This window comes from Electrophorus electricus, chromosome 3 (genome assembly GCF_041902795.1).
Source record: "Electrophorus electricus isolate QZ-2024a chromosome 3, ASM4190279v1, whole genome shotgun sequence".
Taxonomy (NCBI): domain Eukaryota; kingdom Metazoa; phylum Chordata; class Actinopteri; order Gymnotiformes; family Gymnotidae; genus Electrophorus; species Electrophorus electricus.
In genome coordinates this window covers 4,637,633-4,659,985 of record NC_137499.1, presented here as the reverse complement: position 1 = coordinate 4,659,985, position 22,353 = coordinate 4,637,633, and the positions used below count along the sequence as shown (strand labels likewise).

Below are 22,353 nucleotides of genomic sequence, written 5' to 3'. Positions count from 1 at the left end.
AGCGTCCGTGTCTCGCTGCCTTGTCTTCTTGTTCATGCCTTGGTATGCTTGTCTGTGTCCTGTGTATTCCAACTAGTCCTATATTCCTCTGTCTCCCCTTTTGTCTCTCTCTCTCTCTCTCCATTGCACTTTCTCTGTCTCTCTTCCCATCTCGTTTCCTGTCACCTTTTGTCTCTGTCTGTCTCTGTCTTTCTTTCTCTCCCTCCCGTCACCTATTTATGCTTGTGACAAACCGTCACCCTGGTGGTTGATGGTTTTAGCTTTAAACTGCAAGGGTCTCACTTTGTTGATTTAAACTTCCTCTTCTTTTCATTCTCTCTCTGTTTTTTTTCTCTACTTTTGTATGTTTTCCCATTGTTGTGCTTAGAAAAAATGCTGGTTCTGGGTATTAGATGTGCTTTGGTGTGGAGGTCAGAGTTCAACTGAGATAAACAAACACGTGAAAGTGAAAGATTTGTCAGGTATTTTTTATTTGGTGAGCTGTTTTACAGGTGTCAGTGTTCAATTCAGCTGTTTGCCATTTTGATGTGTGTCTGTCTGTCTGTCTGATTGACTGTCTGACTGTCTGATACAAGAGCCATGCTTACCAGGAACTTGCAAAGACACCCATTACACACAAACATCAAACAGCATTATTAAGGTTAAGCACAGTCCATTCCAAGGTGCAAACCCACACGCGTGCACAGCGGGGGCTGCGCACGTAGAGCAGCCCTTGCGCATTCCCACATGCAACAGTCCCAGCATGCTCCTCTCAGCACCGAGCTCCTCCCCAGGCTTTGAGCCTCTTAATGAGTTCCTGGAATCATTAAACTACATTACCCAGCCCTCTTCCTCCTCCTCTTGATCTGTGAGCTAGACCCTTCAGGGCAGCCATCTGAAAAGCCTTCGATTAACTCCACCCCCCACCCCGCGCGTTTAATGATACGCCTGTTCTCCGACCGGGCCCTGATCTGTCAGCCCCCTACGTTTCAGTCCTCACTCTGCCCTTTCCTCTCTACCATTGGCTATGGCTGGCTGTTGCACGCCGTGTTGTGCCGTTAGTCTGGTCGCGCTTCGCCGGCTCTCGCTGGGCCGCTCTGCTTGGCTCGGCACACGTGAGCAGCAGATCACCGGCCCGCCTTGATTTCTAATGAGTGGTTTTATTTGCTTGGGGCGCTGAGTTCAGGGCTTTCTTCCCCTCGGCATGACCCTAATCCTCCACCCTGGCCACTCCGCTCCCACGCGTGTGTGGAGGAGGCATGCTCCACCAGCACCATGTGCGCTTATGCGCACTCTCACTCACTTTCGCTTGTGCTCACTCACTTTCTCTCTTGCACGCTCTTGTTCTCTTTTTTTTTTTTTTTTACTCTTTTTAGCTCCTGGCTTTTTTTGCTTTCACTTCTTTGTCTCTTTCTTCTGTTTCTTTGTCTCTTCATTTGCCATAGATCTGTTTGTCTTTTCTTTCTTTCTGTTTTCTGTGTGTGTGTGTGTGTGTGTGTTTTGCCCCTTGAGATGTCAGCGTTCCATGGGCCGAGGGGGAAACATTTCGCATGCGCCTGCAAAAGGCTGCTACCACGGTGACCACCTCAGCACACTCTCTCATCCTTGCCCTCATCCTGCATTTCCCAGCCTGTCTCCTTCCCAAATACACACATCCGCTCACACATACAAACATGCCCACACGTGCACACAAATATTCCCGAATCTGTACACACACCTACACACACGCACTACACGCTTGCACATCATGTCCATAATGACGCATATCCAGTCCAAAAACAAACACAAACATACACACACTAGACGCTTGCACATCATGTCCATAATGACACATATCCAGTCCAAAAACAAACACACACATACACACACACACACACCTACACACACGCACTACACGCTTGCACATCATGTCCATAATGACATATCCAGTCCAAAAACACACACACACACACACACTACACGCTTGCACATCATGTCCATAATGACACATATCCAGTCCAAAAACAAACAAACACACGCGCACACACATGCTCTGCTCACAGGAGAGTAAGTCCTTTATCAGAGGTAATGTGGTTTGTTGGTGCTGCAGGATGATGTCTGCTTCTTGCTGGTGACCTCTCCTCAGAGTGGAATTTTAAACAGAACCCTCGTGTGTATGTGTGTGTATGTGTGTGTATGTGTGTGTATGTGTGTGTATGTGTGTGTATGTGTGTGTATGTGTGTGTGTGTGTGTGTGTGGTCAGTTGTGGGGAAAGGGTTGTTTTGTTGCCCTTATGTCCTTTTGTTTGTCCTTTGTTGCACATCTTTGAAGCCAAATAATTCTACATAGTGTGTGTGTGTGGGAGAGAGAACAGAAAAGAGATGTATGATTGGATGTCCATTGTCCTCTGACTCTGCTTCTCTCGCTCTTTCTCTCACTTTTACCCCATGTCAGTTTTCAATTTCGGTTGTCTCTCTACTGCCCCCTGTCTGTCTGTCTGCGTCTGTCTGTCTGTCTGTCACTGTCAGGAGGCCTGACTTGTCTGGGTGCCACTCTGTCTGTTCTGAACAGGCAAGATGCAGCTGCTTCACTGTGTGGGGAAGTGTTGCCCATCTCGCTGTTTACTCCATGTCCGTCTACATTCAAATGTAGGCTAGACGCTTGCCCGCTGGGGACACCATATGGACGCATCACTGGGGGTAGTGGTGTGTGTGTGCGTGTGTGTGTGCGCGTGTGCGCATGCGGCCCTAGGATAGCATGGGATGATGGCGGGGTGCTAGGGGAAAAAAGACTACGGCTGATAAAGACGCGAAGCCCCCCCCCCCCCCCCCCCTCAGGTTAGCTCACGTTAATCCATCCTATTGTGTAGGCATTCCTCGCCACAATAACAACTGAGTGGAGCAATGAGGGAGGTGCGTGCGTGCGTGTACACGCGCACGTGCGAACGTTTGTTTTCTGGTTGCTCCTTGCACTGTTCTTGAGCTGTAGCAGTGGATTTGGGGCGTTATTTTTAACATACTATTTTTGTGGCGTGGGTCTAGGAGGTGCTGGTTGTGGCTGTGGAGGTGGTGTGGGCTGCAGCTTGGCCCGTACCTGCTGTGTCTGTGCTGCTGGTGGGAAGGTAGACAGACAGGTTAATCAGTCTAATCCCACACCCGTGCCATTGGCTCCTGCGCCATACGGAGGGCAAGCTGCCAAACTTTCCAGGATAAATTGCACCCCCCTCTTTTTCTGTTCCCCCCCCCCCTCTCCCTTCCCCATAGGATGTGGTGGGATTAGTAGGTCCTTGGTAGTTGGGGCAGTAGTTGTCTGTCAGTTTCCTTTGATCTGGAGCTAATGATAGGTGTTGGATTGGTGACAAGGCTGAAGGTGACTGCAGGTGCTTACGCTTGCGCTCTCTCTCTCTCTCTCTCTCTCTCTCTCTCTCTCTCTCTCTTTACCTGGAGGGAGTTTCTCCAGAGCTTCTGCCAGGATATATCTCCCTCCAGCAGACATAGGCCCTTAATCTCTTAATATGTGCCGGGTCTGTTTATTATTGTGGAGAGGGTCGACGTCATCTGACTTCACTCACACTCTTCCGCTGAATGACGACTTTAAATATAAAAACTCTCAGCTGGAACATTTTATGTCAGACTTAAATTCTTGCCTTTTAAACCTAATGTAGCGAAACATGCTTCAAAGTGATGACAGAAATGACTACAGAGAGCAGAACTTAAATCAGTTCATGTCTCTGTTCTTATTTTCCCTTCTTGAAAGTAGACAGCATCTTGGGGAGGCTATTGAGTGACGGCCACATATGTGTGTCTGCGTGCATGTTTGTGCGTGTCTGCGTGTGTGTTTTGAAGGAGGAATAGTGGGGTTTGTAATTTTGCCTCTTGTGCCTCTTGGTATTGTCACTCCGTATCCTGCTTCCCTTTTATATCATGGGCCACAGGGTCAGCTGAGGGATCGGATGGGGGGGGCACAGCGGAAAGTGCCGAATCATCCTCGTCCTGTTGCATGATGGCCATCAGGAGGCCACAACAATGGCCGTTCTTCATCAGGCTTGTACTCTGCTTCAGGGGTGTCATCTTCATTCCTGCCTCAGTGGGACCCATTGTGGCGGGGGAGGGGGGGAGATTATGAAGACTGAGCTCGTCTGGTTTCCAGTTTATACATAGCTTTTACTTTCTTTGTTCGTTATAAAAACCTGTCTGCTTCTTTTATATTGATTTCAGGAGGAGAGCAAAAATATTTGTTCAAGATGTTCAAGCTGTCATCAACTCGATGAGTTAGCAGTCATAACCGTTATGACAGCTGTTGTAGCAGAGCTGAGCTGCCATCAGCAGGCGCTGTGCGCTTGTCCATTGATTTACATTCAACACTTTTTTGTTTCATTTGGACCTTCTGAGGTGGAAAAAGCCCACTGAAAAGTCTCCATCCCAACGCAGTATTTAATTTAAACACACAACCCAGTAACCCTGTACTAGTCGTGCTGCCTGGTGATTTTAACGCAGTGCTAAATGTTTTAATCTTTTTTTGTCGGGTTACTCTGCATAAAGTTCACTGAAATTTCCCTGTTTGACAATGCCTTCAAATAGAAAAGGCAGTGATCATTTTTTGACACTCCCAAATATTGGGAACTCCTCCCGTTTTCCCTTGTAAACGGCTGAGCACAGTTTAGTTAGTCACTACTGTTGCATGGTAATCCCCTGAACTGATGCCCATGTTACTACTTCCTCCTAAGCTTTTGTGGGCCTCTCCTATTGGTTCATCGGCGGCCTATCAGCTGTCAGGGGAGCTCTCATATTAAAGGTGTTCTAGAACTTTAGTGAAGGCATCCAACCACTAGAACCACAGAGGAAGTTGGAGACAGGAAGTTGGGGCGTAAGTGTTGGCACTTTCACTAGTCCAGGTTTCTTGTCAGAAAGTTAGCTGGTTAAGTGACACACGTGGCAGAGGCGCATAAACTTGCTAAATTCTGTCATGATGTAGAGCACTTTTGTGGTGGTGTTTATTTTTTTAATGAATTTATTTGTTTACAGATTTTGAGTTTTGCATCTAAAAGTTATCTTTTCTAGGTCATTTAAACCAAAAGAGTACTTCAGAAACCAGGCTTACCTGACTTACAGATGTAGTAGAAGGAAGGGCTGCTCTTTTATCTTTGCCTGGCTCACGTTTTGACATGCTTATAAGCGTCTCCGTTTCCTGCCTTGCAGATTTGCGTGGTTTGGAAGCGCCTCTCGTGGCATGACGACCACTAACAAGGGAAACAAAGCCTTAAAGGTCGGTTACCATCTCCCTTTTCTCTCGGATTCTCCAGTGGTCCATCCAGTGTTTCGGTTGGATTTCAAATTTTTTTGTCCTCTCTTCCTCCATGTTACTCCCACCACCACCACGCTTTTCTCTCGCGCGCACGCACGCGCACTCTCTCTCTCTCTCTCTCTCTCTCTCAGGTGAAGCGGGAGCCCGGCGAGAATGGCACGAGCCTCACGGACGACGAGCTGGTGTCGATGTCGGTGCGCGAGCTGAACCAGCACCTGCGTGGCCTCTCCAAAGAGGAGATCCTGCAGCTGAAGCAGCGGCGGCGCACGCTGAAGAATCGCGGCTACGCCGCCAGCTGCCGCGTCAAGCGCGTCACGCAGAAGGAGGAGCTGGAGCGCCAGAAGGCGGAGCTCCAGCAAGAAGTGGAGAAGCTGGCCTCGGAGAACGCCAGCATGAAGGTGGAGCTAGACGCCCTGCGTTCCAAGTATGAGGCGCTGCAGAGCTTCGCCAGGACTGTGGCCCGAGGGCCTGTGACCCCCGTCACCAACGCGGCCGTGCCCGTCTCCGCCCGCGGCCCCCTGGCCTCAGTCATTGGGCCGCTTGTACCGGGCAAGGTGGGCGCCACCAGTGTCATCACGATAGTCAAGTCCAAAACAGACGCAAGGTCTTAGTACAGGCCAGGGAGCGAGATGAGCGGGAGAAGGGAGAGAGGGAGGGGGAGAGGAAGAAGGAGAGAGGGTTCGTGTGTAAGGCTTGGTCAGTGCATCACGGTTTAGGCATGGGACAGATTTGGCATGACACCCAATTTAAAAAGATCAAATTGGTACAAATTTCACCCCACCATCTCTGAGAAATGGTGAAGGGCATCCATGCAGAAAGGTTGTCCTCACTACATCCCAGTCCTGCAGTACTAGCCTCTGATTGGTCAGTCCAGCCTCTTTCTCTGTACCTGTATGCCAGAAAAGAAGAATGAGTCCATACTGAGAACAGTTAAGGCATCTGGGCTTCCAGAAACATTCAGAGAAAATGAGAGCAAATTTTAGAAGGTGCAGCAAATCTGTTTAATGGATGTTCCTAGTCACTGTAGTGAGTGTTTACATAGTGCATTTTCTACTCTATTGTTGACATTAGGGCCCGAGTGTATTGTGTTGTTGTTTTTTTTTATTTTGTTTTGAGAACTGTTTGTTGGCTATGTTTGTTTGTTTGTCTGCTGCTGCTGTTTTTGCTTTCTTCTTTCTTTTTTTTTTTTGTAACACATGAGATTTGTTGGGTTCTGATGTGCTGTGTTTACTGTTTCTGTCTTTTTGTGTTTTGGAGGGGTTAGTAACTAAACACTGACTGAAAAACAGACCTTTGCCCTCTTCCTGCCTGCGCCTGCTTAAAGCGTCTGAACTGAACAGAGAGACGGGACTGTGTTTCACAAGAAATGCTGTAAAGGCGGTTCAGGTAGGAAGGAGAGCTCATCCAAGGCCTCCCCGCCCCCCCATTCCGAAGTACCTCGGGAGTGTTAGCATCTGGCGGCTAGCCCGTCAGCCTCGTCCCCCAACACCCACCCCCATTTGTACTTCTCTTCCCTCACAAAAATAGAGGCTGGATATGCACGTCTTCTGCTCCTAGAGGCTTTTCAAGAGCAGCTCATGCTCTCGCCGAGGGAGTTCACCAACGCGCGATTCCGCGCAAAAGACAGCAGCCGTTTGCCTGGAGCCTAACGGTGTGCACTGACCAGGACCTACTGAGAGAGGAGAGGACAGGAGAGAAGTCAGCTGACGTTGTTCATATGGTAGCTATCAGGATAACTGAGACCAGTTTATGTGATTGGCTAGTCCTTTTTTCAGGAGACATAAAAAGGATTCATTTCTTTTCCTAATGAAACTTTATTGGCAAGGCAATAAGATACTTATGTTGTGGAAAGCTGAACTGCTGGTTTTCCTTTCATTGTGGGGCTAGTGAAAATTTGTCATGTGTTTTACATAGTTTTATGCTGGCAAAGATACTCATTTACTATTTGAGTTACCTTAATTACAAAATCACCTTTTTCTGAGTGCTAGGTTAGGAAGTCGTTGCCCCCCCCCCCCCTGTTTTTTGCCTTTCAGTAACTCCAGAAAGGGCCTTTTCCCCTGGTTTATTTGTCCCCTTTAACAATTTTGAGAAAGGCAGAAAAAACGCTTGCTCTTAAATTAAAAAAAAAAAAGAAAAGAAAAGAAAAACTACAACCACCTCTGTATTTGGAATGGGGACTATCTGGTTGCATAAACCGGTGAACTCTCACAAGCTTTACCATAAATCTGTCGCTGTGACGTTGCGTAACGTATTCTAAGAATCTTTGTCTATATGGTGGAGTCTTGAATTTTATATAAAAAAAAAAAACATAGAGTATCTTGCATTATTTATAAAACATTTAAAAAAGAATATAAAGATGTTTGATATCTCTTTTTTGCAATTGTACCAAAAGTGGCTTAACTATTGAAGTTGATAGCTTTTTCTAGTGACTAGGCGCGTAAAACTGTGGACTAGCGCGTGTGGTGTGACGTATAAGTGATAAGGTGATGGTACTGTTCACTATTTTGGATGTGATGCTCTTATGTTCTTATTTCGGCCAAACCCAGGTGATGGACGCACCCTACCCACAATCCTCCAGTCCCTCCCCCTTCCCCATCCCCAAATCCCCTGTGCAGCTGTTTTTAAAGCATAATGCGTAACAAAATGTCAGAAATCATAGACACATTTCACTCTTCCTTAGAATTGGACTTGGATGTGCTTTCAAAAGCTGTATTCAGCTGATGGGAAATACTGAGTATATGAAATGAACCGTCCAAATCTTGTCATCTTTTGGTCTGTGGTGTGTGGTAGTAGCCTTTGGTGGCTTAGAATCCACACCAAGGCTTCAGGCTGCTGGGTATCCCAGTGGGCAACTAGTTTTCCACACCTAATGCCAACTGCACTGCACAGTTTCCTAGACTGGGTCTTTGCGCCCCATTTAAGTAACTCTTCTTACTATATTTTTATGCCTCTTATAGAAACAAAGCAAATGAGTTCTGGGAAAATAATTTAGAAACTATTAGGAAAGGAATTCTCAGGAAAGTGGATCTACATGAAGGGTTAGTGGGATGTGCTTAACGATCCAGCGGTCCCATCACCTCTGTTTGATAAAGTCCCTTTTTTTTGTGATGTGTGACTTTTTATATTTTTGGTGTAAAATGTTTCTATTGTAGATTATATTTAATCTATTATGTTTTATGTTTTTGTTTTTGTTTGGATGGGTTGGGGCTTGTCATTTTCTTTAAATGCCAGGGAAGTGACACTGTACTGATTTTAACAAAAAGAAATGAAGCAATGTGCTCTCTCTGCTGCTGTTGTCTCTGGAAGGGCCTTGAGCCACCGCTGTTCTGAAGGACTCCAGCGGAAGGTTCTCGCTGTACAATACTGGACTCGTGAGACCCTGCTTCTGCCACTCAGAACGGTCCTTGAACTGTAGAGCAAGGGATTGCTACAAACGTTATATAGTGAATATCAGAAAAAAGCAAAAGGAAAAACCCTTATGTGATTTAGTGGAAGGTCGCGTCTTTCACGTTATGCTGAGGAAATAAGTGCTATATAAGCACTGTACGTAGTAAAGGTACCAAATACTTTAGATTTTTCTTCTAAAGTGAGGTTTCATTTTTGAAAAGTACGTTCTCTTTCCTGATGTACAGGAAAAACTATTGGGTCAAATACTAGGCCTTAAGAAGCCTTATGTCAGCTGAAATAAAATACCTGACAAGATTAAAATTTGTATTTATATTATAATGTACAGCATGCAGAGTTTGGCTTTTGGCTAGTGCTCTGAGCTCCAGGTTGGAAGCACTGCACCACTGTACAGTACAACGCCCTCTCCACTGTAACACACTTGACTCATGTCATGAAGGGCTTGCTAATTAGCAGATGAATTGAATCGGGTGTGTTATAGTCGGCAGAAACTGTGCAGGGTTCGGCCACTCTCCAGACTCATGTTTCGAAATTCCATCCGTATCCCCCCTCCCTCCCCCCAGTCGAAGCAGACAGCGTAAGCAGAGCTGAGTGACAATCCAAACCGTACCAGACAGCACATGTCCCTGTGCTTACAACTACAAAGCTAAAATCAGTTGCCTGTTTCAGTTTTGTTTTTTGTTTGGTTTTTTTTTTTTTGTTTGGTTTTGTTTTTTTGTTTTTTTTTCTTTTTTCCCTTTGATTGCATATCCACTGGGCAATGTTACCATAGACCAAATAGTAAAATGGGTCTCCCTATTCTAAAATTATGGAACAGTTTTGGTTAAGGATGGTAGTGTGAAACGTCAAATATCACAACAATGGCAAGTTTAGGAGCCCAGAAAGAACAGATTGCTAAATGCACTGGCTTTAATACACAGGAACTCTTCGGAGGGTTTGGCTCGCTCTTGTCATGTTATCAAAGTGCTATTTTGCATTGATTTTTCGCAGTCCAGCCAGTTCAAGTTGTGCTTGCATTACATGAAAATCATCACATGCTGTTGGGTGTGGGGGAGATACTATCAGGCCTTATACATTTTGACTCCTCTCCAAGCTGCACTTATCTGGCATTTAGATATAAATAGAATATTATAGGTATATTTATATGGATTTTTTTTTTTAGTCAATGTAAATCAAGAAAATGAACTTCCTCTGACTGGTTAATCTGTGACATTGTTCTGTAATGGTCTTTGGTCCATTTTGACGTTGCTTTCGTAACCAATGGTAGCGTTCTCCTATTGGCTGTGGCAGTTCTGTGGCGTGTCCCAACATTATGTGAGCAGTGTGTTTTTAAAGGGTTAAAAATAATTCTAGCTTACTAGCAAACAATGGCGTGCTCCTTGTGGCAGTAGTTGTGTTGTGGGCAGCGCCACCTGCCTCACCTCTGCACTCCTCCTCTCCCTCCCTTCACCTTCTCTTCCCACCGTGGGAGAGGAAGAGTGACATGGCTTCTCACGTCTGTCATTGTCGTCGTTGTCGTGGTGACTTGGTGTAGAAGTGAACAGTTGAATTATATGCAAATAAGCGGGGAGTAAGGAGGGCCCTTGGTAAGATATAGTTGTTTTTATTTTTATTAGTTTTTTTTATTTATTTGTATTTATTATAATTAATTTTTTTTTCCTGCACTTGCAGTTCAGTAATCACAAAGTCTGTGAGGGCAAAATGGACGCCATTTTATTCTTTGTTTATTTCAATGCTATAGTTTTCTTTGTCTAATTTCACCTGAGCATGCAAGACTACCTTGCAAAGAAAAGCAGAGTATCACCTTATGATAATTATATTCATCAAAGAATACAACAATATTTTTAATATTTACCTCAGCAGTTAAAACAGTTTTCAGGAGTTGTTGTGTTTTTTTTTGTTTTTTGTTTTTTTTTGTGTGTATGCATTTGTATTAATGGAAATTACATTTACGGTACAAGTTCCCCTTTTAAAAATAGTGCCATGTCCCAAGAGACAAAAGCAATGGTTATTAAAAGCAACATGAGACAATCTTGAGAACAGCTAACTGAATTGTCTCAAATGTGTGGGCTACCTTGTTGAGAACAAGGTATTTAAGCAACACCTGCACCGTGTAACCCCGTGCTGGGCTGGGCTGGGCTGGCTATTAGCAGATCAGTAGGGAGCAAAGAACTGAGCAAGCCCGCTCCAGTCCCAAGCGTCCACTTCTGTTGCTGGGCACACCATGCACTACCCTAAAAATGCAAGACTTTGTCCTACTTCTTCCTGAGTGTAACTATAGTGTACTAACTATGCTGAGCTACACTAATACGTTGTATTGAATGACATCTATTCTTGCCTTGCTGATAGCCCAAATGTGTTTCTGCTCTGCCGTGCTCCCAATAGCTTTTTTTTTTTTTTTTTTTTTTTTTTTTTTTAGCCCTCCTGGGACAGGAATTAAAAGGTTTCATTTCTGGGCAAAGACAAATGTGTCTCAAATCTTCAAAGAGGCTCTCGTGCTCTCGTTAAGGTTTAACCAAGAAACCCAGTTTTCTTTCCCCTCAAGTTCTGTCTGCCACGGTTGTTTTCAAAGGTTTAAATAATTAACTTCTATCACATTGCTATTGCAAATGTTAATGTTATTGGCCATTGGCGTTTTGGGCCATTGGCGTGCCATTATTACACCACATGACTATTTCTTCCGGATTCATGACTCACAAATCAATGAAATAAGAATGGCCTTTTTTTAAAAAACATTTGTATTGATAGCACTATTCTGGTGCTTCCTTTAGCTTTGTCCTAGTTGGGTTTCTTTCCCTAGGTTACATGAAATAAAGTGTTTTATTCAACATAAAATCAATTTGTATGCAGCACTTGGGAGAGGTACATTTCAGTTTCATTTTAATAGACCAATTTTTAAAAAATTATTATTTTTGTTTTTTGTTTTTCCCTTTTTTTCCTGATTGTCTCTCTGTTCTTCTCTTCACTAGAACCATGTGTCCATGTTAAATGGTGAGCTGAAGAGTACATATGACAAACCTGATCATTAGAGCAATGTTTTGGTGTTGTCCCAAAGTACACAGTGAGAAATTTCAAGCTATAAATTGTGAGTTTATGACCATGGAAAGTAACATTTTTGTCTATTAAAAATTGTTCTGTTTTTTCTGTATGGGGTGTAATGAATTCTATCATAGTACTTTGTATGGGAATTATACATACAGTAAAAGTCCATTTAATTGTAATTATTTATCAACTAAGTTATTGTACTTTTTGGAATTTGTAGATAAGTAATATAATGTATTGGTATATAACGATGAAATTTACTGTATCAGTCAGTCTGGGGCGTCTTTTAATTTATTGATGTATATACTGTATGTTTGTTGATATACAGCTTACTTTATTTTGTATATGACCAATAAATACATTTTGAAAAGCGTAGTAGTAGTAGGGTAGTAGCAGTAGATCTATCGCTTCGGGGTGTGCGCGCGTGTGGTTGATTGAATGTCATTGTATGACCTAATTTTTAAAATACAAGAATCTCTTGAATTGAGTTTTTTTTTCATGTATAGGTCTGTCACATTTTGTTTTATTTTCCAAGGAAACTATATATAAAAAACGAGTAACGTAGCAGCAAATGACCTAGTTCGAGCAACCTCTCGGCGGACGTATTTTTGGCCTGACATTAGTAAAACATGACAGAGTCGTGATGGATGGTCTAGGTGTGCCCGCCGCTTAATGGGGACGCGCACACGTCTCGGTATTTACTGGCGGCGCGTACCAGGCACCTTGGGGATGTTCCGCTCTTCACGTCCATTTACCGGGGAATGACTACAGTTATCGCTGTCCTTACTAGGGTCACACCAGTGAATGGGGCAGGAATTAAGCGGTTAACGGACTGCTTTGCCGTTCAGATTAAATGTATTCCTTGCACTTAATTGCACTTACATCCGTATTTGTGCTCCCTCCGGAAACTTGCTGACTCTCACTCACTCACTCTCTCTCTCACACACACAATTGTCATAAATGAGGTACTCATCTAAATATATGGAATTATTCTGGTTTACAGTCCACTCCTCTGACGCCAGACACTGCCGTGTATTGTTCCTTTAGTATTGGCTCGACTGGTGGAGATTCCTTGAGAGACAAAAATTTTAGATGATGAGGTTTTTTTAATGTAGCTGTCTAGCCGAGCTCTATCCAGTCCAGTGCAGTCTCTAAACGATCTTATTGAGGCTGCGACAGCTTCCCGCATTTTGAATGGAAGATAAATAAGCAAAAAAAGTGTATGCTTACTGCAAAATAGAGTGTATTTTTGAATACAAATAGCAATAAGTTTTTATTTTTGTTGTTTGCTGTTTTGAATCAGTTAAAACAATCTTTTGCCGTAATCTTTTGTTCTCTTGGATGAGCCTGAAGTCATTGGCCACGAGGTGGCAGTGGTTGAACCAGAGAAGCTCCGCGCGCGGATGTGCGCGTGGAAAAATCCGTGACGGAACCGCCCGGAGTCGTTCAGTACTTTTCATCTTTTTTTTTTCCGTTTCGTTAACTTGGAGAAAATTACTATAGTTACAGAGACCGAAGGCAGGAGCAGACTTTTAAACGATCATATGTTCTCAGCATATTAAGCGACTTCGGGCTTTAGGTGTGTAGTAACATATAATAGACCGTTCGGATTCCCATGATTTGCGTGCTCCGTGCCAGTTACTCCAAAGACTCGGAGTGACAGTTTTTCAACTGTCACTTTTTTCTGTTAGGAGGCGCTAACATGTAAACATTCGGTCAGCCTGCTAACGTTAGCTAAACAAAAATATTTTCTATCTACCCAGCTATCATAGGTATATAAAGTTACTTGGTAATCAATTTGATAAATGACATAGCTATACTGTCGCTTATTTTAGGAGTTTGTGCGTTCTAGTTTGATCTTTTTTTCCTCTCATAGCTAAGCGTAATGTACCAGCTTGCTAAGCTAAATTAACTATCGCTAGGTAGCTAGCTAGATAATTACCTACAACAGCTCCTTCATTAAATAATTTAGCTAGCTAGGTTAGCTTAGTTATGCAGCTAATATAATTTAACAATTTGAATTCAACACAAAGCCTTGAATAGAAATCCGGTCAGTTAACTAGCTAGCTAAGTCCATGCTCTTGTCCAGGCTACCCTGCTAGGTAATAGCTAGTTTGTCTAGCTAGTTAGCGAATTATCATGTGCCAAGTCAATTCCAAGTGTTTTGTCTATCAGTGAGGTGCTGGCTAACGTTAACACTGGTTGTGGGTGGTTTGTTTTACATGGTGTGTTTTGTGATTTTAAAACCAACACAGTTAGCTAAGCGTTTCCGAGTCTAGAATGGAGAACTACGAGGAATTTATTGAAAGAAAAATGAGCCAAATGACAAATAATGATGAAAAGTCTGATCAAGCAAATAGCCAGTGGTCATCAAAAATACGCTTTTACGGCTTCCCTATTCTCCCTCCGTTGGTAAGTGTTTTTAGGAATTGGTTTATTTGTACAAACGTGTCTTTTATGCATGCTGGACGATAAAATATAACGATTAATTTGTTTTCAGCTAAACAAGGATCAGAAAGAAGAAATGCAAATACTCCGAAAAGCAGCTGCTAGAATATATAGAAAGAATATGTCTTCGGTGTCTCGGATGTCTTGCATACAAGCGTTTCTTGACAGTGTTGAGGTAAAGCATAAAACAGATTAACAGTTGAATCTTTCTATGTTACTCTTTTCAGCATGTTCCAGGCTGTATTGTTATACTATGCCATGTGATTCATAGTTTTTCTTCCTCTTTATTTGTTATAGCTACGAAAGGCTCCAACATTTGAGGAGTTTAGAAATGAGACAAGAGCAACATCATTTACATCTCCATCCAACACTGAATGCCATAGTTTTTTATACATCCCTGGAAGTAAAGATGATTGTAATGAAATCAAAGCAAACCACTGGAATTCAAACTTGTCCCCTGTTCTCCCATCTGTTCAGAAAATAAGCAGTGAGAAGTTACAAATCCCTCCCAACCATCCTTTGGCATATACAGCTTGTGGTGGTCATACAACCTTAAACGTTAGACCTTTACAAGCAGAGGATTCATTTCAGAGCAGCCACAAAACTGTTCTATTTGAAGAAGTTCCTTTTTTCAGACGCAGGCCAGAGAAAGCTGTTGAGGTCAGTGTAGATTATGAACCTGACTCTCAGATATATTCTGGCAAACACCCTCTTTCAGATGTAAGCCACCAAGCACTTTCATCTGGTTATGTAACCAATGAAACTTCACACTTTGGCTCCAGTTTTGTTGAGGGAACTGCTATTACCACAGTGGGCACTGAGGGCAGACATTCAGATTTTGGTGGCTTTTTCTTAAATTCCTCAAACATGACAAACAAGGTCAGTGACATCATCAGTCATGCTCCAGTAGATGCAGAGGTCCTGGAGGAAGAGTGTACAGCGTCGAGCCAGCCTCCATCTCCTCATGTAGCAGAGCAGCCGGCACACCCGCCTGTGGAGGTGGACCCAGCTGACGGGCCTTACCGCATGAGTTTGCAAAACCTTCTGAAGAAATCTCAAGAGCACCGGCGACGTCAGCGTCTGCTGCGCAGTCAGGCAAAGGCTCTGAAAGCCTGTGAAATTGGGTACGCTGACAAACACAGCCTGTCCGACAAGGAGAATGAGGAAGTCATCCCAGCGGGGATTGGGAAACCTGAGCTTAAAAGGAACAGGGAAAAGAGGAAGGATCAGGAGAATCAGGCACTCCAACTGAAGATTTTAAGCCAGGATGGACAGACATGCGCACAAGTTGGAGGGAAAGAAATCGTAGGGCTCGGTGAGCTGGTCAGCGATGTTGAAATCACAGGTGCTACTAAATTTGAGGGTGCACTTGACCATTGCCTTAATATTACGTCATCATCAAACGCTACAAGTAGTATGACTGGAAAAGCATTGCCACCTGGCTCAAACCATCCACATATAGCTGACAGTCCACCTCAGTCTAGTTTATCTGTGGCTTCCACCTCTGCGAAATGTCTCTACCAATCTAAGGGCAAGAAAGCAGGTAGTATGTTGCCCAGGCCTTGCCTAACATTGGGGAAAAAATTCAAGAATGTCCCTACCCCCAAGTTTTGCTTAAGCCCAGTGCGCAGTAAAAAAGGCAGTGGCGTGTCCAGCCCAGCCAGAAAGCCCCTGGTCAAGAGGCCTGTGTGTGTGGATGAGGCAGCATCAGGGCCATGCGGGTTAGGCAGAGATAGAACTGGGTGTGTGGCAGCCGGAGCCAAGGAGACCATACCTCTGAGCAGCAGTGTACATCAAGCTGAACAGATTTCTCAGCTAGAGGTTAACCTGTTGAGCCTTAAACTACTGATCTCAGATTTGGAGTCAACACTTAAAGAGTCACAGGTGGATGATCCCCAAGAGACAGCCATGGTGTACGACTCCTCCCGGGGAACAGTACTGACAGAAAACGCAGGAGTCAGTCCACCTGCTGGCAGTAAGCCTATGTGTATGGTTACATTTAGTATGACTGCACAGAAGGAAGTCACTGGCGAGGATTGTGGGATGCGGCAAGAGAGTAAAGAGCACGATGAGCCCCACTGCGTCACCTCCCTGTTGCAGAAAATGAGGGTGCCAGAGGTGTTTCACACCATCGATGACTCAAAGCAGCACTCTCAGAGACTGCCTACCCAAAATGACTCCAGCAACCAACCAGGAGAAAGGAAGGAGGGCTCTGAAACAGCTGAAGACTCCTTCAGTGGCACCTCCCTTAATCGATCATATGATGTGGACTCTCCCTCAGGCCTCTGGTTGCAGGCAGGGCCCATGGGGAAGCAGCTGACTCCAGAGCTAGGAGGGCAGGAGGGTGTGTCCCGGGCCAAACGCAGATTGCTGATGAACACAGAAGAGGGTGACGCATCAGGACAGCATATGGATGATGGGCGACCTCAGTACAGCACACATAAAAGTGAGTGCAGCTGGTCTGAAACCTTTCGAGATGTAACAGAAAAAGTAGTAAAAAAAAAATAATAATAAAGGTTGTCATAATGGTGTGATTTGGGCTGTTTAAAAAATCAGAGAAGAATGTCTATTCCCATGATGGTTTTCTTAATAATGCTCTGCCTCGATTTAAATAACATTGGACAAGCAGAGGAGCGTTATTTTGTCAAGCTGGCTTTACGATCCTTTTAAAATAATACGTCTTGATAAATACCCCTGCTGTAACGATAATGGAAAGATAATAGTTTGGACTCCATCGTGATGCCTGTTAAGTACTCTGCGTGAAGCAGCGTTCTGCACAACCTAACGATTTTCTGCAGCGATTAGTTATTCGATCTCAATGACACGACCAAACTGTGATAAAAACAGATGATTTGTGGTGACCAGATGGAGGGGCCCTCACTGTGTGCTTGCGATATGTCGGCAGCTTGGCAACTGAGGAAGGAGCTCAGGCCACAGATCCCAAACCTGCAGAAGGAGAGCAGACAGCGGCAGGAGCTGAGGAAGGCACCTGGGCCACAGGTCCCACATCTGCATAGGGAGAACAGACAGCGGCAAGAGCTGAGGAAGACACCTGGGCCACAGGTCCCAGACCTGCAGGAGGAGCAGAGACAGCAGCAGGAGCTGAGGAAGACACCCGGGCCACAGGTCCCAGACCTGCAGGAGGAGCAGAGACAGCAGCAGGAGCTGCTACAGGTGAGCCCACGTAACGCCGCTCTCTGTGCTCCCGTACCTCCACATGAGAGTTATGGCACACCACTCCAGCTCCATGGAAGATGTTTAAAGCATTTTAAAACACTAGTTTTCAAAAGCTGTGCAGTCATCACTCAGCTATTTCTAAACGTTTTACAACCTAAATGATATTTTTGGTTATACGGCTCTTTAATGTCCTGTTAAAAGCTTTTCTGACAAACTCTCCCATATAATCACATTAACCTTTTTACCCCTTGGATTCAGTTGAGTTCCATGGCAAACCTGCTATTTTCTGTTTGAGGGGAATTATATCTGACAATATAAGTGTGTAAAAAATCAAAAATGTGGTCTGACAAGGCCTGAGGAAAGGGTCCATGGAAAAGCACCAGCTAGGTCTGTGTTGCTCTACTCCAAGGGCACCCCTGATGGCAGCCATTTCTCCGTACTCTGTAGCTTGTCCTTACGTCATGAATTACATGCTGTAACTTATGCACCTAACAGGCTTTTAATGAACACAGCCTGCTTTTATAATGGGGTCTGGCATCTCTCTCTCTCTCTCTCTCTCTCTCTCTCTCTCTCTCTCTCTCTCTCTCTCTCTCTCTCTCTCTCTCTCTCTCTCTCTCTCTCTCTCTCTCTCTCTCTCTCTCTCTCTCTCTCTCTCTCTCTCTCTCTCTCTCTCTCTCTCTCTCTCTCTCTCTGTGTGTTGTGTGTGTGTGTGTTTGGGGGTGTTCCTCTGGAAAGGAGAAAACTCTGCCATGTTGTTGGAGTTGACACAGAAAATGAATGGCTCATTTTGTAATTCATGTGTGGCTGACCCTTACCGTGCTCTGCGCATGTAGTTTCATTCGCTCTTTGGTGATGCGTGTGGATAAGCTACCCATCTTCCCCCATTACCTTGCCTGATTTACTGTCCTTCACTGACCCCATTCTCTCACAATTCATTCACTTATTTTCTCCCATTGCCCTCTGCCTCTGAACGTCCACTCTCCCATACCTCCATCCATTATCTCTCGCTGCTTCTCTTTCAACCTCTTTCTATTCACTCATCTATTCCCTCTCTTGCTCTCTCTCACTCTCTCTCAGTCACTGGCAGCGAGATACCAGTTCCTCCGTAGTGTGTCCTTCCTGTGTTCTGCCATGGGCTCACGCCTGGAGGACACGGTGACCTCCTCCCCCCCCACCTCTGTTTCTGAGTGTCTCGCCTCCTCCCCTTACCCTGGCAAGTTGGTGCTGCCGGAAACGAGTGCTCTCACAGGCTCCTGTGATGTCTCGCAGGTACCTGCGCCACCTCGCAGCTCCAACCCAGTGCTTTAACACCACGCAGCCGCACAGTGCTACGGCAAAAAGTATAGGCTGATGCTAGTTTACGTTATCCCTATTTCTCCTTCCTCTGTCCTCCTTGTGGTCTGTCTGTGCTGCGCTCGTGCTGTTTCAGTCTCGTGGCTGTCTTCCTGTGTGTTATCGCCCCCTGGTGGCAGCAGCAGTGAAAGGCTACCTGATCCGCAGGCTCTTCCGTACAGAAAGAGTGGCTCAACTCATAAGAACCATCAAGGTGACTGAGTGCACTGCCTCACTTTCACTTGTATATGCTATGCTATAGATGTGGGGTTTTTTTTTTTCTTCTCAAGACATAAAGCACAATTTTGAAAGTACATATAGATTCATCAACTACACTACTTCCCTTTGTGCCAGTATTAAGGCTGTAGTTTCACCCTAACTGTTCCACTTGTAGGACACCCAGGTTTTCCTCCAGGGCTTCCAGTCTCAGACTCCAGGAAGAGAGTACAGCAGCCGTCAGGACCAGCTCCTGCAGGAGAGAGTCACGTTACAGGTAAACTGACGCACTCACTAACACGGTACTTGGTCTGCTCATAGAATTCACTCAGTCATCCCATTTTCTTTTTTTTCCAGCACCCTTTCATAACACTGCCTCATTAGCTGTCAGCTATAGCTATCAGCTATAGTCATTAACCATCTTAAAACTTGTTTCTTTAACCTGTTTCCACAAACTTGTTTTTCCCTACCCATGAATGTAATAATCATAAATCATGGACTCAGAATGTTACCAACCCCATCCCCCCTGCCATCTGTCCATTACAGTTACGCTCAACACGCTATGAGCTGCATGACCTCTTCTTCAGCCTCAGTCCTGCAGAGCGGATGCAGGTGATCAGTTGGGATCGCCAGCTGACCAGGGAGCGAGAGCTCAGGCACAAGGTACTGGAAGCCCCGTGGCTCCAGCTGCACACACCCCGCGCCGACCCCTCCGACTCACAGCTCACACCTTTGAACCACAAGGCTTCATCTGAGCACAGTGCACACACAGCACTTATGCGCTGACTGCAGCTGCGTTCAGTCCTCGCCTGAACCACTCAGTACGAGAAAATTTCAGGCAGAGCACGATTACAGTCAGCTGTTGGTGGCTGGCTCTGCTACTCTCGCTTGTAGTGTGGTTTGAGAGGCTTTATCAAATTCAAGTGGGTTTTTTTGGGGGGGGGTTCTCATTTGAGTGAAATCACTTGAGGTTCGTGTCCACTTATTAATTTCAGTAATTATAATTAATTGGTAAGCAAAATTTTGGAATGCAACAGTCACTGAAATGTCACTGTGTATTTCACATTCTGTACACTGATGCAAACATAACTAGAGGTTGTATAAGGATACATTTAGTGACCAGTGTGGGTCATAAAATCTCATTAATAATTTAAAAAATCTGAAGCATTAAATGCATTTTTAAAGGAAAGCTTCATCTTTTTTTTTGTTTTTTTTTAAATTTGGGTTGAATTTCACTTTTCTGTAATTAGCCATTGAGAACTGAGATCATTACTGGCTTTGCCTACAGTTCACTCTTTTTTTCAGCAGTTTCCCACCTGATCAATAAAGTGTCATCTTTTAATGAGTGGATTTGGATCAAATTTTAGGGCTTCATTTTTGCAGATACTTACCCTACTTTAACTCCCTAAATTCTCCCAGAACACAAAGCCTCAGGAAAATTCTCTACCTGTTGCCTAGTCTCAGTAAATGGATATAACCTTTTAACAAATAAATTATTTCAGAAGCTCTCATTTAAAGACTTACAACTGTGAGTGTTCTTCATTGTGAGAGTTTGCAGTTTTTCGACTGATGCTTTTTCCTTCCCAGGAGAATAAGAAGGCCTTGGCCATATGCAGAGGCTCCCTCTCGACTGCCACCAGGAAGGCCCTGGAGAGGAAGAGGACAGGGATGTGAGTGCTCTCTGGAGACTGTGCACTGCCTCATACATATAATACACATGACTAAGAGCATGTCTGTTTTCATACATGCAGTATGAACTTATTTGCATGTCAGTAATCAAATTACCACTAAATTATTTCAAATGTGACATCAGTTGAACTATAAGCTATGTAAAGTATAAGGACACACAAACATGTCTTTCACAATAGCACTAGTTAAATAATTGTGAAGGTGCAAGATATGTAAACGCAGAACATAACTTTATGCTTGTGCCTGTAATTATTAACCACTATGTTCACTCAGTGTCGATAATTTAAAATGACTTTCCTCTAACAGTCAGTGTCTCACTTGAGAAGACAGGCAGGGCAGACACAAACAATGAAAAAAAAAAAAAAAAAAAAAAAAAAGTGTGTGTGTGTGTATACACACACAGTCATGGCCAAAAGCTTTGAGACCGACACAAATTTTGGTTTTCAAAGTTTACTACCTCAGTTTTTTTAATATCCTTTTGTCAGATGTTTATATGGTATAGTGAAGTACAGTTATAAGTATTTCATAAGTTTTTTTATTGCCAAGTACATCCAGTGTAAGCAAAGACTTAATATTTACAGTGTTAACCCTTCATTTTTAAGACTTCTGCAATCGCCTTGTCGGACATCAGTTACGGGGCAAAATCTTGACTGACGGCAACCCATTCTTGCCTCACACCTGTCTTCTGCCATTCCTCAGCAAGCTCTGCACTGGTGGTGACCTGATCCCGTAGCTGCATCTTCTTTAGGAGATGGTCTTGCTTGACTGACTTGTGTGCCCTGAAGCCTTCTTCACTGCAATTGAACATCTCTTGAAGTTCTTATTGATTCGATAAATTGTTGATTTAGGTGCTATCTTACAAGCAGCAGTGTCCTTGCCTGTGAAGCCCTTTTGATGCAATGCAATGATGATTGCACGTTTCTTTGAAGGTAACCATGATTAACAGAAGAAAACTTCAAGCACCACCACCCTTTTCAAGCAACCAGTCTGCTCTTCTAATCAGCATGACAGTGATATTGCTGCCTTGTCCTGGTTAACTTTCTCCTGAGCTAACGAAAAGATAAGTGATGATTTTGAGACAGGGCTGAAATGCAGCGGCTGGAATAGTAATTTGTGTGATTAAGTTTTTTTAAGATTAAGATTTTCATGACAAGGAATGGCTGCAATTAATTGCAATTCAATTGATCACTCTTTACAATCTAGAGTTAATGCAAATTGCCACCATAAAAACTGAAGCAGCAAACTTTTGTGAAAACCAAAACCTTTGGCCATGACTGTATATATAAAAACAGAGAAGCTGGTCCCATCTCTTAAGTGCATGCAGGCCTTTAGGATCCATTTTCTTGCGCCAAGATGTCATTTCTTGATTGGTGGCTCTGTGGTCAGGTTACGGAAGAAAGCAGCAGAAAGGACAAAGATGACTGGTACACAGGAAAGCCAGACCTTTGTGCCGAACCCCTGCAGGGCTCCAAAGAAGACCACTCCATGCAGGCGCCCAAGGTGAAGAGCGTCTACGTCGTCTGGCTCTCCCTTACACAATCAACTTCCATGTTCACACCAACACCTGTGCCTTGATGGTGTATTGCCACTTTGTGTTTTAATGTTTTTTGCTTTGTTTTTACTTTGTTTGTAAACATTTTTACATATTTATTTTGGTAAGCCTATTCTGAGAAGCAGAAGAGAAATTTAGTAAGAAAGTTTCTTAAACAGTCTTGTATTTTTTACTTTTATTTTCTATTTTTCACATCTAATAAAATAGAAAATCAGTGCCCTGTGCACCA

The 22,353-nt window shown here is 44.0% G+C and overlaps 2 protein-coding genes across 5 annotated transcripts in view; both read left to right on the top strand.

The window, feature by feature from the left end:
- mafgb (MAF bZIP transcription factor Gb) overlaps positions 1-14,012 on the top strand; it is a 22,064-nt gene extending 8,052 nt beyond the window's left edge. For 2 of the 3 annotated variants that reach the window (XM_035532071.2, XM_035532068.2), the window contains exons 2-3: positions 5,158-5,224; positions 5,395-14,012. In XM_035532071.2, coding sequence (XP_035387964.1) covers positions 5,189-5,224; positions 5,395-5,874 — 516 coding nt within the window. In that variant the 5' untranslated portion in view covers positions 5,158-5,188 and the 3' untranslated portion in view covers positions 5,875-14,012. Of the gene's footprint in view, positions 1-1,412; positions 4,826-5,157; positions 5,225-5,394 lie in introns of those variants that run through there. The other variant, XM_081709951.1, reaches the window with a different exon arrangement.
- cp110 (centriolar coiled-coil protein 110) lies at positions 13,403-22,353 on the top strand. 2 transcript variants are annotated; one of them, XM_035523673.2, is made up of 11 exons: positions 13,403-13,482; positions 13,966-14,122; positions 14,211-14,333; positions 14,456-16,604; positions 17,064-17,332; positions 18,413-18,604; positions 18,765-18,881; positions 19,062-19,160; positions 19,430-19,546; positions 20,471-20,553; positions 21,959-22,353. In XM_035523673.2, exons 2-11 carry the CDS (start codon positions 13,991-13,993, stop codon positions 22,074-22,076), a joined length of 3,399 nt encoding a protein of 1,132 aa, XP_035379566.2. In that variant the 5' UTR covers positions 13,403-13,482; positions 13,966-13,990; the 3' UTR covers positions 22,077-22,353. The 2 variants fall into 2 exon arrangements, with proteins under 2 accessions (XP_035379566.2, XP_081566074.1); XM_081709948.1 differs by lacking the exons at positions 13,403-13,482; positions 18,413-18,604 and having other exon boundaries at positions 13,988-14,122.

What these genes read in the sequence shown, in the direction of transcription:
- cp110 (XM_035523673.2), top strand. Translation starts at nt 13,991, where the DNA reads ATGGAGAACTACGAGGAATTTATTGAAAGAAAAATGAGCCAAATGACA. An exon ending in GCTCCTGTGATGTCTCGCAG is followed by an intron (nt 18,605 to 18,764) that starts GTACCTGCGCCA and finishes GTGCTGTTTCAG; the next exon opens with TCTCGTGGCTGTCTTCCTGT. An exon ending in AACTCATAAGAACCATCAAG is followed by an intron (nt 18,882 to 19,061) that starts GTGACTGAGTGC and finishes TTCCACTTGTAG; the next exon opens with GACACCCAGGTTTTCCTCCA.